This window comes from Thunnus albacares, chromosome 5 (assembly GCF_914725855.1).
Source record: "Thunnus albacares chromosome 5, fThuAlb1.1, whole genome shotgun sequence".
In the NCBI taxonomy this organism is placed as follows: Eukaryota; Metazoa; Chordata; class Actinopteri; order Scombriformes; family Scombridae; genus Thunnus; species Thunnus albacares.
Window position 1 is genome coordinate 20,524,004 of NC_058110.1, and position 13,916 is coordinate 20,537,919.

General features: G+C 39.1%; 1 protein-coding gene across 2 annotated transcripts; it reads left to right on the top strand.

The window, feature by feature from the left end:
* Window positions 1–121: 121 nt before the first annotated feature.
* On the top strand, window positions 122–12,112 carry top1b (DNA topoisomerase Ib). 2 transcript variants are annotated; one of them, XM_044352940.1, is made up of 21 exons: window positions 122–280; window positions 603–627; window positions 2,248–2,344; window positions 3,037–3,157; window positions 3,448–3,503; window positions 3,616–3,717; window positions 3,850–3,940; window positions 4,041–4,126; window positions 4,264–4,379; window positions 4,467–4,588; window positions 4,704–4,826; window positions 4,914–5,101; window positions 6,015–6,159; window positions 6,316–6,459; window positions 6,607–6,792; window positions 7,415–7,483; window positions 7,653–7,767; window positions 8,312–8,439; window positions 8,651–8,745; window positions 8,894–9,043; window positions 10,936–12,112. In XM_044352940.1, exons 1-21 carry the CDS (start codon window positions 248–250, stop codon window positions 11,036–11,038), a joined length of 2,295 nt encoding a protein of 764 aa, XP_044208875.1. In that variant the 5' UTR covers window positions 122–247; the 3' UTR covers window positions 11,039–12,112. The 2 variants fall into 2 exon arrangements, with proteins under 2 accessions (XP_044208875.1, XP_044208876.1); XM_044352941.1 differs by lacking the exons at window positions 122–280; window positions 603–627; window positions 2,248–2,344 and having other exon boundaries at window positions 3,140–3,157; window positions 3,448–3,498.
* The last annotated feature ends 1,804 nt before the right edge of the window (window positions 12,113–13,916 follow it).

Genomic DNA, 13,916 nt, shown 5'->3' on the forward strand with positions numbered 1-13,916 from the left:
TTAGTATAGTTTGAACAGATAAAGACATATCTGACTCAATCGATGATATTTTGATGCTCAGTCAGGCAGAGACCACGCAGCAGAGTATATTCTCTGCGTTCAGGTCGGTGCGAGCATGCGCAGTCAGTAAACGTTGGGACTCCATTCCAGTGAAGGCTCCCTGAGCCTCGCATCCGCACCACTCGCATCCTGAACAGCTGTCTCCTGTGACAACTTCACCTGCTTTACAAACAAAAACAACTTGACCATGAGCGGGGATCATGGGCACGGAGACTCTCAGGTACCTCTTGATCAATAATTAATGTTTTGTCCTTTTTTTGCGGTAGGGGATCTATTTGTATCAATTCATTGGCCATAACTGACGAGTATTTATTGTTATGATATGAAATAATGGTTAAGAAACGTTAGCTGATGTTATAAGTTAGCCACGACGTTTTCTTTGTTATTTCAGTGAGAACTTTGAAATTATGTGCGTTATTTGAATTTTTACTGTAACAATATATGTGTAGGGTACATTTGTATGCCAATTGAAACTTGAATAACCGAGCTACCGGCATTTTCAAAATTGAAATATTAAAACTCTCTTTTTTCACAATTTTCAGGTCAATTGTGGATCTAAAGGAAGCGGTAGGTCCTCTGATGTTTGATTTTATTTATAATGACTTTGGTTTCCATTCGGAATCGTGACCTGTCTACTGTTAGTTTTTAAAGGACAGAAATGGCGTCCCAGAGACTAAGTCCCTTCTCCTCCACTCTGTTGCGGCTATTGTTCAAAAAGAGGGTCTGAATTGTGCATTTGCGCCCCTCGGTTTTTTAATCTGAAGGGAGATTCCGAAAGCCCCTGGCATCGTGTTTATTATGCATGCTTTAGTTGGATAGTATTTACGTGCAATTATAACGAATTTTGGAGCCGAAAGTGGCAGAATTGGGGCTGAGGACTTAGTCTCTGCGCCATTTTCTTTTTCTGTATGTAGCAGCCAGGGCGCCGATCAGTGAGCCAACTGTCTGCCGTGATATGGAGGCGAGAGCGGGGAGCTTATCGCCTCTCCCTGCCCGTATCTCACCACCAGCTGCACTGTGCCTGCTGCATCTCTGTGCTAGAGACTTTTATCTGCACTGTCAATAGGGAATCCTCACACACACACACAAAAACTTTAAGTCACAGAAAAGAAAGTTGCACTGCATTATTTTAAAAAGCATGTGCCCTGAGGAATCTTTTTTTTTTTTTTTTTTTTTTTTTTTTGCACAATTTATAGCCTCTACACAGGAGTATCAATCACTCCTGCGAAGTTCAGAGCACTTTTCTTCTTGGAGGCTTAATTTGCTGCCGGTTGTGATGGAAAGAAAACCAGTGTGTGGGAATAGTTTTGGTTTAAAAATAACTGGGATGTGTGTTACTGTTTCATAAGACAATAGCAGGTAATAGCCGATATTAAACTGCCATAACAACAGGGCGCCAGGAGGTGATGATCAGGTCTACTTCCAGGAGGGATAACTCAGCAGGAAACATTTTAATATGAAGACTCTTGTAAAATCATATTCATATCCTAATCATTTGAGACTATGAAAACTAATCATATTTTTCCATTAAAGAAAATCAGGTCACTACATCAAAAGTTGAATCATAACCTGCGACAAAAAGCTATTGTTATGTTAAATATTGGAGACAATACACAAACATTGTTGGATACAATTTGAATATTGCAGTAGAAATTCTGGCAAAGTATGACAAGGTCACTGTCAAGTCTGCATAGATATATTTAGTTTTCTTAGTTTCTTGCCATCTCCAACATCACCATATACTATAGATGTGACCTAGAAGATAAAGTTACCTCAGGGGGATTGTGGGTCAGCTGCAGCAAATGTATGTCGGGCACTGAGTGCATCTATTATTATTATTATATTATGCTCGATGCTAGATAATATAGACCTAATTTAGCCTAAATCCACTGCCTGCCCTTTTGGTCTCACTAAACACCTAGTTTGTTTAGTCCCACTTTCTGATAACAAACCTTGTGTAATATATTATAGTAGGGCTGAATATAGAATAAATATAGATTATGCTTTTTTTCTCTCTGTCAGCTCGTGTTTATATATATTTCCTAGCACAGATAAACTCAACAGACATTTAAATATACATGTGTAGACAACCAGATGTAAAAGATTGATCTCAGATTCCACAAAGTTATTTTTTGTTCTGATTTTTAAAATGCTGATGATCAAATTGATCTCTCCTTTGTATCGTAGACACTCACAAACATAAGGACAAGCACAAAGACAAGGAACACAGACACAAAGACCACAAAAAAGACAAAGAGCGAGAGAAATTCAAGTACAGCAACAGGTAGGATACCATGTCTGCACCTTCCTCTCACTTTTTTGATTAAGATAATACTCTATACTCGACTTAAGCCTTTTGCATGTGAACTTACAAATAAACTTTTAAGCCCTACACTAATATTTACAGTATTTGTAACATGTACATATCCTCATAATACTTTATTTTACCAGTATGAAGTCTGTTATGAATCTGTTATAACAGAATCTGTAATGAGGAGAATAATGGCAAAGTCAATTAACTTGGATACAGATTCTGCCAGTATGAGCACAAAAAATAACAAGTTTTTCAGTAAGAACATGAAAGAATCACACAGAGTGCTGCTGATTTAATTGAAGCTAATAAAGCACCCTGCTGCGTTGAATCAGCAAACATACATCACAAGGACTTCCTGAAATCCACTTTTATGAATGGCATCTGCAGTGCATTTGTAATTTGAACCGTTTTGGAACATTTGTTAGATTTTCTTGTTGTCTGGTTGAAATACTTGTGGGCTGCTGTGTGGTACTAGAGTCACAACTTTGGCCATTTTTTTTAATCAGCAGTCATCCATGATGCTGTCAATGTTTGTCAAAAATTTACAAGTTCACATTACTGGTGGTTGGTGCTTTGTTGATGACATCTTTTGTGTCTGTGCATCTGGACCATGTCTGACCTCTCGAACTTGATCTCTGACCTCTGTGGCTTCTGTGTCCCAGTGAACATAAGGACCACTCTGAAAAGAAACACAGAGACAAAGACAAAGAGAAGCTGAAGCACAGCGACGGCAGCTCAGACAAGCACAGGGAAAAACACAAAGAGAAGAGGAGAGAAGAAAAGGTTTGTGCACAGATAGATAAGAGACCAAGTCTGCCTTTTTATGAGAAGCCATACAGACCTTTGGCATAAATATTATATGTAGTTTTCTCACCATGACAGAATAATTATTGTGTGGTATTAACTTAAAAACTTTGTTTTGTCATGATCACCAAATAATTATTGTGTGGTTTTGACATAACGCAAACTGTCTTCTCATGTTTATTCATGTCTTCCAATGTCAACGTTTAAAGGTGTGAAAGAGTTTGAAATACATTTTAATTATTTGCTAATATATTCCGTGTTTCTCACAGATCAAATCATCCCACATAGACAAGCCTAAAAAGGAGAAAGAAAATGGATATGTAAGGTAGACAGTATCACTTTGTTGAGTTTACTTTGAGCTTAGTTATTTCTTGGTTATGATTAATGGGATATTGCTTTACTAATATGCAGTTCAATGCTTTCAATGTGTGAATTAGAGACATGAGCCCTGCTGCCATTAAGAGCGAGCCTGAAGAAGGCAATGGCTTCTACTCCTCTCCACAACACAACAAGACCAAACAAGAATATGATGATGAAGAGTGGGTATCTTGCAAATTCACATTTAAGCTTCACATGTCACTGTAGTTACATTTAAGATATGGTTGTCTACATTTCTGTATTCTGAGATAAAGTTTGATTAACAATGTTATGTTGTTGTTTTTTTTCCTTAGATTCGATTACAAGCCCAAAAAAGTCAAGACAGAACATGACAAAAAGGCCAAAAAGAGGAAACATGAGTACGAAGAAGACGAGGAGGATGAGGTTCATTAATTTTTTCAACATTATTTTGATGAATACATTCTCCAGGCTGGAGTGGCCACTCTTTGTATTCTCCAGATTTATTCTGTTCACTCTTGTATAGGACATAAAGCCCAAAAAGAAGACAAAAGACAAAAAGGTGACAGAGGGAAAGAAAGCCAAAAAAGAAGAAGAGGAGAAATGGAAATGGTAAGATAATTTTGGGGGACAAATAGATCTTTTCCTCAGGAAATTACAAACCAAGGACAGTTTGCTACTGAGAAGCAGATACCATGTTTTTTCTTCTCTATCATGGGTTGTACTTTGTTGTTGTTTGTGGTAATTAGGTGGGAGGAGGAAAGATATACTGATGGCTCCAAATGGCGCTTCCTTGAACATAAAGGTCCGGTGTTTGCGCCTCCGTATGAACCCTTGCCTGATAAAGTCAAATTTTACTATGATGGTAAGTTTGTCTGTGTAAAAAGTAACTTGTAATATATTTGTGTCGGATTTTTGTAAAGACTATAATGTAGTTTGTCTGTGTTTGTAGGTAAACCAATGAAACTTAGTGCCCCTGCTGAAGAAGTAGCCACATTCTTTGCCAAGATGTTGGATCACGAGTACACTACTAAGGACATCTTCAGGAAAAACTTCTTTAAGGACTGGAGGAAGGTGAGGACACGAAAAATAGAGTCTCAAGTTGCACACACGAGTTGGAGTCTACGGAGGGTATGAAGTTCAAGTATTTACGTCGGGCATACTTCAGATGTCGTGTCTTTTATTTTAGGAAATGACTTCAGAGGAGAAGTCAAAGATCACTGACCTGAATAAGTGCAACTTCAGTGAAATGAGTGAGTACTTCAAGGCCCAATCAGAAGCTCGGAAACAGATGTCAAAGGAGGAGAAACAGGTATGCCTGCGTTCACGCAGACTTTCCCCTGTCCGAAAACATCATGGATTCTCTCATTGTATTTACATATTTTAATACTCTTTGTAGAAAATCAAAGAGGAGAATGAGAGGACCCTCCAGGAGTACGGTTTCTGCATCATGGACAACCACAAGGAGAGGATCGGAAACTTCCGCATTGAGCCGCCAGGCCTCTTCCGAGGCCGAGGTGACCACCCAAAGATGGGCATGCTGAAACGCCGCATCAGACCTGAAGACATCATTATCAACTGCAGCAAGTGAGTAATCTCACCACCACCAGCATGAGCACCCTCACTGCCTCACTTTTTCTATTTTAGTTTAGTTTTTGGATGCTTAAAAAAAAAAACATAAAACCCGTCAAGAAGCTGATATTAATATTATGTCTAGTTCTGAGTAGTACTGTAAGGGTAATGTATAAACGTGTGTGCTTGTGTAAACAGAATATATTATGTGGATGCATGTGGAAGCTATTAGTCTGCCAAAAGGTCAAATAAAGGCATATACTGTAGGTCGACTTCATTGTTGTGTTTGTCACTCCCTATCTTCTGATCCAGCCTGATTTTTCCTCTTTTTTTCACTTTAACTGCCACCTTGTGATTGCTGAATTTATATAAAGACAGTTGGAATAGTTTTCTTGTTATCGCTGTTTTTCCATATCTCAGGGGCAATGAGTGTGACAGGGTTTATGGGAAAGCTTATTTCTAGCATTCTGTTGCCATCAAAGCGACACCAGCAAAACAATGTACGTGCTTCATGTGGCATGTACAGTATGTCGGATTTACTGTTGCACACATGCCGGCACTGTGTCAAAGGTGGTCTTCCTGTCAGAATACACTGTGTGTTCCAAGAATAACATGACTCCAGGAGGACAGGTTGACCTCGGCACACTGGTCATCAAGAGGGTTTATTTTTCAATGACATTTCTCTGTACACTATTGTCTCATAGTTGTAGTAGTGTTTACCATATAAAGTCTCTCTTGGACTGGTCCCTTAAGTTAAAAAAAACAAACAAAAAACGCCCAATTAATCTTTTGTCGTAGATTGATTTCAGGTCTGTGATGGATTCAGTTGGTATTTAAACTGTATATCTATTATTAACATAAATAAACATAGCTGTCAAAGGTTGTCAATATGTTTCGCTCCTATTTAAACCCATTTCTTTTTCTTTAGGGACTCCAAGCACCCTAAACCTCCCCCAGGGACAAAGTGGAAGGAAGTTCGCCATGACAACAAAGTGACCTGGCTGGTGTCTTGGACAGAGAACATCCAGGGATCCATCAAGTACATCATGCTTAACCCTAGCTCCAGGATCAAGGTTCTCTCATAACTTAAGCCCCCAACGTCACATTCAATCATATCTTGATCCTAAAGCATATCTGAGTTTCGATATTTCACCTTTAATCCCTTGACAAAAACAATCTATCTCTCTACTGAATAAATTGTGTGTGTGTGTGCATGTGTGTGTATGCAGGGGGAGAAGGACTGGCAGAAATATGAAACTGCCCGACGGTTGAAGAAGTGTGTGGATCGCATCCGTAGCCAGTATAGAGACGACTGGAAGTCAAAAGAGATGAGGATCAGGCAGAGAGCTGTGGCACTTTATTTCATAGATAAGGTGAGGAGAAATATAGGAAAATTATAATTAATTTTTACTACGGACGCCATTTTATCATTTCACAAACCACAAGGGCACCTTTCATCCCGCTTGGAGAAATACTGACGATACTGATGATGACGACGTGTTGTGTTTTCCCCCCTGTAGCTTGCACTGAGGGCGGGTAATGAAAAGGAGGAAGGTGAGACTGCAGACACAGTCGGCTGCTGCTCGCTGCGGGTGGAGCACATCAAACTGTACCCCAAGATGGACGACCAGGAGTACGTGGTGGAGTTTGACTTCTTGGGAAAGGACTCTATCCGCTACTATAACAAGATCCCTGTGGAGAAGAGGGTAAGAGAGGGAAGGGGAGGAGAGAGGAGAGAAATATGTGACTGGAGGCAGAGAAGATGGTGAAACTAAATACTCTGGCTGACACATTGAGGCACAAAACTGTGATATCTTTTATGAGGGCAGAGTTGTTTGTATATCTGTCTGATATGTGAATTCAGTGTAAACAAGATAAGAAGTTGTTGCGCTGAGAAGGATGTTTGCACAGACAGGTGATCAGGCACTAAAAGCTTTCCGTCAGCTCTGCCTCAGAGGGTGGTCTGTTTCCTGCTATTACCGGAGTGAACTCGCACGCATAACACACAAAAACATATACACAGACATGAACATGCTTGACATGTTCAGCTTTCCTTCACAAATTCTTAAACACGTCTGGGCACTGTCTTTTCAGCTACACTTCCTCTCTGCATCCCCAATGACACATCACAACGTATGTACACAAGTACATACAAATAATACACTAAGGTGTAATAAACCAGCTGCACTTGTCATTATGAACAGAAGCAAGATAACGCCCCCATCTGACAGAAATGTGATGGTGCATTCATGAATGCTGTTACTCCGAAGTGTTAAATGTGAGTGATTTCACACTAAATAAATGATATCTTTGCTGATTTCTCATCAGGTATTTAAAAACCTGCAGTTGTTCCTGGAGAACAAGCAGCCTGAAGACGACCTCTTTGACAGACTGAACGTAAGAAACAGACATGAATATTTGTATCTAGAGCTTTTTGTTTAAATTCAAGAAAAATAGGTTGATGTTAATCTAATTGAAATACTTTGTATCACTCTTTTTCTATGCTCTGCCCGACTGTACCCTCTTTCCCTCCTCCTCACTCTCTCTTTCTCTCTGTCTCCCCCAGACTTCTATTCTGAACAAGCACTTACAAGAGTTGATGGACGGCCTGACAGCCAAGGTCTTCCGTACCTACAACGCCTCAATCACGCTTCAACAGCAGCTCAAGGAACTTACCAGCCGTGAGTGACAGCAGCTTCAGCCAGTCACACGCACCTCACTTTAATCACAGCCACGTAGTTTCTGAGCACAGATGAAACTCATAATCACTCTACCCAGTTTCTGACAATTTCCCTGCTCCCTCCCTGTGTTACCCTAATAATGAAGCAGAACCTCCTTGTTAATAAAACTGCCCGCTCCAGCTCCTCTCCCACAAGAGAATAGTACAAAGTGTACAAAGTGCCTCGTAATAAAATATCCAACATGGAACATAAATTATTGTACAAAAAAATACCTGGCAGGGGCAAATAATAAAGTAGAATGTATGTAAGGGCACACACTTACACTAACTTCAGAGGCCTTCCCAGTCAGGTAATAACTATATTTTCACAGATTTTGTGTAATTATATTAACAGTGGGTTACTGTACAGACGGCCTGGTTACCAATATGATTTACTGTATGTGACTAATACTTATTGTACCTTTAAATACATAAACACTGCAAAATGTGGTTCAGTGATTTTAAACTTCTCCTCCTTCATTGCTGCGTTGTATTTGGATCTCCAGCTGATGACAGCATCCCAGCTAAGATTCTGTCATACAACCGGGCCAACCGCGCAGTGGCCATCCTCTGTAACCACCAGAGAGCTCCACCCAAAACATTCGAGAAGTCCATGCAAAACCTTCAGACCAAGGTAAACCCCTGTGCTCTTTTTTGTTTTTCATTTTGTTCAGTCATTATCAACTGTTTTGTTGTCCCACCACAAGCAATGGTGTCTTGCGGTCATCTTGTTTGTTTGTGAAGAATATTTGTATTTTATTTATCATTATCATTGTGAATGGTAAAGTTATTCCCTCTCAATGTGATGTACTGTAGATGGCTCACTCGGTTTGTTTTGATTGCAGATCGACGAGAAACAGAATCAACTATCCGCCGCCAGGAAGCAGCTGAAGGCTGCCAAGAGTGATCACAAGGCTTCCCATGATGACAAGAGCAAAAAGTAAGGACGTTTGTAAGGACTGCTGTTGACTGATGCAAGACATTCTCACAGTTAGTCACCATATGTCTTTGTCTTTGTATGGATCTCTTCCTGTATCTATCTTTCTTTCTTCCTCCCTCTGTGTGTCCGTGTCTCCTGTCTCTGTCAGGGCTGTGGAGGTGAAGCGTAAAGCTGTACAGAGGATAGAGGAGCAGCTGATGAAGCTCCAGGTGCAGGCCACAGACAGAGAGGAGAATAAGCAGATCGCTCTGGGCACCTCCAAGCTCAACTACCTGGATCCACGCATCTCTGTTGCATGGTATTGCAGTTGATTATCTCTGTTAATTAACTATATTGTTTGATCGCAGGTGTCACCACAGTAAAAAAAAACAAACAAAAAAAACAGTGACATTAAATAGTAGACCACCTACTGTTTAATATGCCAACTTTCTCTGGGTGGGTGCGCGGGGTGCATAATATCTACCTCTGTGACAGAAAGGCAGGAAATTCTCTTGCATTGTAGGAAAAGGAGCAGCACAAGCAAAAAAGCTAACGGCTGCAGAAGGAAAATAAGAGGAAGAAAAGCGTGTGAGCGCGAGGAACAATGGGGTTTGTTTCTGAAAGCCAGGGAGCGTCCCCAAACAGCACTCCTTCCTCCATGTGGGAAGTCAATGAGGAGCTGTCTGTAGCTGAATGGAGAGCCATGCCACAGAGAAGGGGAACAGTGGGCCGCCCTCCCTAACCCATGCCCCACAGCTATTTATGGAGAGCCTCCTTCTCAAGCACAATGGATACAGGAATGCTCCGTGTTTTGCCTGGTTGTAAGGCATAAGGGATGGGGGTCCCCCCTTTCAGGGTGGTGCATGGGAACCTGTTGTACAATGTAGTTGTATGTGTGTGATAAGTGTAACAGAGATGAAGACACATTGGCTGGATTACTAGACGGGCTGCTGCGTTATTTTGTCATACAGTAGTAGTGGGTTCAAACTGTAAAGAGATTCACTAAAACCATTTGTAATCCTTGCTAGCACAGTTAAGAAACCAAAGTAAGTAGCGTTAAGAACCCCTTTCAAATTAGGTAAAGATTTCTGAACAACAGCTACAACCTTTACCTCAATTCATTATGGAGGTTATGTGGTTTTTAGTGAGCTATTAACTAGCTACTTAGATTTGATTCATATAGGCCAAATATGTTGAGTGATTTTAAAGTCCATAATATTATATCTACTAATACTTAAAAGTATATGCCAGAGAGCTATGTGCGATAATTTTACAAAGTTAACAGTAAGTCCGTTTAATAAGAAACAGTAAAATGTAGCTAGATGCAAAAAATAATATTATGTTTTGTTTTTGTTTTTTCAGAAAACATGACTTTGGTTTACATGTTGTATCGCCTCTTATATCAGTAGCTCCTTATTGCTAGACATTATGTTGTGGAACAGTGCTCTCTTATTAATGCTGCACTCAACAGTCAAGTGATTACGTCTAGTGTGTTTTGTTAGCATTTTAAGGCATTCTTCTTTCTAGTGTGATTTCATTACATAATCAAAAAACAGTTAATATTTGTGTTTAGTCTGAAATTAGAACCTTAAAATGTGACCATTATCACACTGGATTCATGTGATCCCTTGTTTTCTAATGCATTTCTCTACTTAAGATTTATTAAATTAAATGTTAATATTTATATGATGTGCTTAACATTAGAGTGATATACAGCAGCTACGATGTACCTGTACTTGTAGTGTTCCCCTAGAATGGGTTGATCTGCGGGACAGTGTAGAGAGAATGATGAATGGTTCTGGTCTGTCCAGTCAGACCCTGTGTGGGGTCAATGTTGGTCCTGCAGACTGATGCGCTAACTGATACATGCTAAAGCTAAGGGCTTCACATTCAGAGTGTGGCAAAAGTTCACAATGACCACCTTTGGCTTGACTGAACCCAAGCTCTCCGGAGACATTTTGATCGGTCATAGTGGACTGTTTTTCCCCAGTTCAACCTAAAAAGCAGTAAACAAGCGATGGTCACTAATCAAGTCCCAACAACATTAACGCAATGGGCATGAGCCAAATAGTTTTAGATTTTGTGCTGACAACTGACTCACTGTCTAGTCTTCTACTTGGAATTTTCTATCAAGTGAATAGTGAGCAGTAATGCAGTCGGTGAACGTTGCTGTTTTTCACCATTAAATAATCAATCTTCCCTTCTCTCCAGGTGCAAGAAATGGGGTGTTCCCATTGAGAAGATCTACAACAAAACCCAGAGAGAGAAGTTTGCCTGGGCAATCGACATGGCTGAAAAGGACTATGAGTTTTAAACACACTTAGTGTTTTTACCTTTTCTACCCATGCCTTTGATAATACAGATGGTTTTTAGCTGATGTCAAATGATTCCACTGTGTGGTTACTGCAGGGCTGTGAAGGAGAAAGCAAATACTTTGTTTGAGCCATGACCCAGGTTAATTATTGTGTTGTATATAACGATTGGTTGTGAATATAGTAAAATAAACCAAGCTGTCAAACGGCATCTCTCTCTTTTAAAAAAAATTACAGTAGTGTGTATGTAGCTGCAGCTATCTGCCCATGATCAAACACCTGTGAACATGTTAGTATTATCTTTTGTCAGATACAACTGTGCTGAAATTTTTAAGCCATCAGATTTATTGAGAAATTCTATATTCTCATAGAATAATGAATTGCTAAATGTTTGTATGGGAGACTGTGAGAAACAACACGAGAGAGGTAATAAAAGGATGAATTTCAATTTGTGAAATTTTTATGTGAAAGATAGATACAATAAAATGAGCCTGACAGACTGATGACAGTGTGAAGAGTAGAAACACTAACACTATGCTCATATAATTATTAGCACACAGAATGTCATCTTTTTTTTCCCATTTAGTTTGATTTTGCTGTTTATTTCAGGGATGTACATATTTTTGTCATTTTTCAGTCATCATGATTCAGTGTTTTTATAAAATATTTGCTGTATGCATTGTCGACAAAAAGCTCTTCATTGCTCATATGCAACCAGTGTGTGTCTGTGTCCACAGTTTTTTCCTCTTGGTTACTTGAAACAGCTGAAGTACAGAGTGCGCCATGTGTGTTCAGCGCTAAGAGAGACTGTTCTTTCAGACTTTCTAAGAGGGATGTGGATTTTGCCAAAAAAAAAAAAAGATCACATAAGTCTATCATTGTAGTGTGCTGTTTTTTGTATTGCTGTGATTAAGCTGAAAGTGTCTTCTTTGAATAAATTTCCAAATGTGAATGGATATTCTAACTTTTGTCATTGATATTTCTTGCTATTTGATCATTTATCACACAAGTCCTGATTGGTTGGATGCTTATTGTTTTAAGCTTTGTAGTTTTCGGAATAAAACATCAATCTTGTCTTTTTTGTGGATATTTTCTTTGTGTGCATGCGTGAAATAGGGATTGAAATGTGAGTTGATTCCTTGAGTATTCAAAGAGAAACATTAATCATGTCAGAAGGAGCCTAATCAACAGCGATCAGTGACATCACGGGTCATAGTCCAATTCCTAGTGATGTGTCTCAAAAACAAACACTTAATTTATCACTATTTTCTATTTTTACTCATATTGCATCTTCATTTAGATCAATTGTTTTCATATAGAGAAGAAAAGCAAATTAGCTTAGTAAGGATTAGAACAAAAGTATCAGCTTAGGTTTTGATTGTTAATTTGGAAATATATACGTAATGAAGTACAGACAATATTAGTTACAGATGCAAAATTACCAAGTTATTTATTGCTTGATAACTCTGACACAGGTTGCTTTGAGAGACTGCTAATTGAGATGTACTCTGGTACAGTATGAGCAGGGTTTCTGTGTCTTTAAGAAGCCAATAACCAGCTCCAACAGGGGAGGGATGAGCTGTGTCAAGCAACCGGGACACACACAGATTCTACAGGAGGTGGGGTATTAATCTCCAAAATAACTGTATAAAAGTGTTTGCTACTACATGTCTTCTTCGAGAGGGCAGTAGATGTAGGATATCAAACACACACCACATGAAAAATGCTTTAACTTTGAAGTAGCTCACAGTCACAGGGGCAAATTATGTAGAGACCAATTGATAAATGCCAAAAACATGCAGCTATTTGACATGATAGTATGCTGAACAAATGAATCAAGGTTCCTGTGCTGTGGTTTTGATAATGCTCGTATTAGTGGAGTAAATTACTTGTACACAAGCCTGACGCAGAAACAGCTTCCCACACAGCTTCATGTACAAAGCAGGAAACGTGAGTGGTGGAAAAAAGTGATGTGGTCTGACAAATCATCTTTCACTTTTTTATTATCTACTGAAGTTACATCTGAATTGGTTTATTTGGCTGAAGCTTGAGGACACCAACATCTGGGGCTAAGATGAACACCAAATGGCCAAAAGGTAAAAAAAAAAAAAAAAAAAAAAAAAAAAAAAACAAAGAAAAGAAGAAGAAGAAGAAATCTGAAAAGCCCTGTTGTCTCATTAAGTCTGATTATAGTTCCTGCATAGGAATATGAATCCATTTTACAGCACTGAGTGCATCTGTGGTGGCAAAACAGTTCCTTCATGATGTTACCACAGTTCAGTTGAAAAAAATGTAATAATGTAACCAATAATCACCTTTATTTGCATGCATATTTTTAAAATAATAATGTAAATGACTGCTGTCTATAGTACAGTTTGTGTTAGATTAAGATGCACCTTTTGAAACAGGTTGGCATTCTGGCATTGTACATTGGAGGGACATTTTGTAGCAGTACCTGATGACTGTGGACAAGAATTCAAAAACACAATAATTGATGTCAAGTGATGCTCCAGGATTTTCAAAGTTTGTCTGCTATTTATTTTTGAGGAAAACAGCAGAATTATTTTTGTGTGACTCATATATAATCCTCAGTGTATAATATATCTGCAAGATAAAAACTAATCCTTGTTAAAACCCTTTAGCCCCAAAAACCTGCCTTTTACAAATCAGTGCAACAAGTTCCTCGATGCGTGTTTTTATTATGAAAAGCTGCAGCGGAAGCCTAGTTTTTGACTCCAGCCCGGCTGCGATTTTTTTTTTTTACTAGGATGGCGACGTCATGACCCGCCCTAATCTACCTGTGATTGGCTTATCGTGATATTCTTAGCCTAAATCTAACCAACCCAATCAACGAAGGTAGCGGGGATTAGCCAATCAAAG

Bases quoted from the DNA above. Each gene is read 5' to 3' on its own strand.
- top1b (XM_044352940.1), top strand. From the start codon at position 248: ATGAGCGGGGATCATGGGCACGGAGACTCTCAG. The intron at 4,127-4,263 runs GTAAGATAATTT...TGTGGTAATTAG, and splicing joins GAAGAGGAGAAATGGAAATG to GTGGGAGGAGGAAAGATATA. The intron at 7,768-8,311 runs GTGAGTGACAGC...TTGGATCTCCAG, and splicing joins GCTCAAGGAACTTACCAGCC to CTGATGACAGCATCCCAGCT.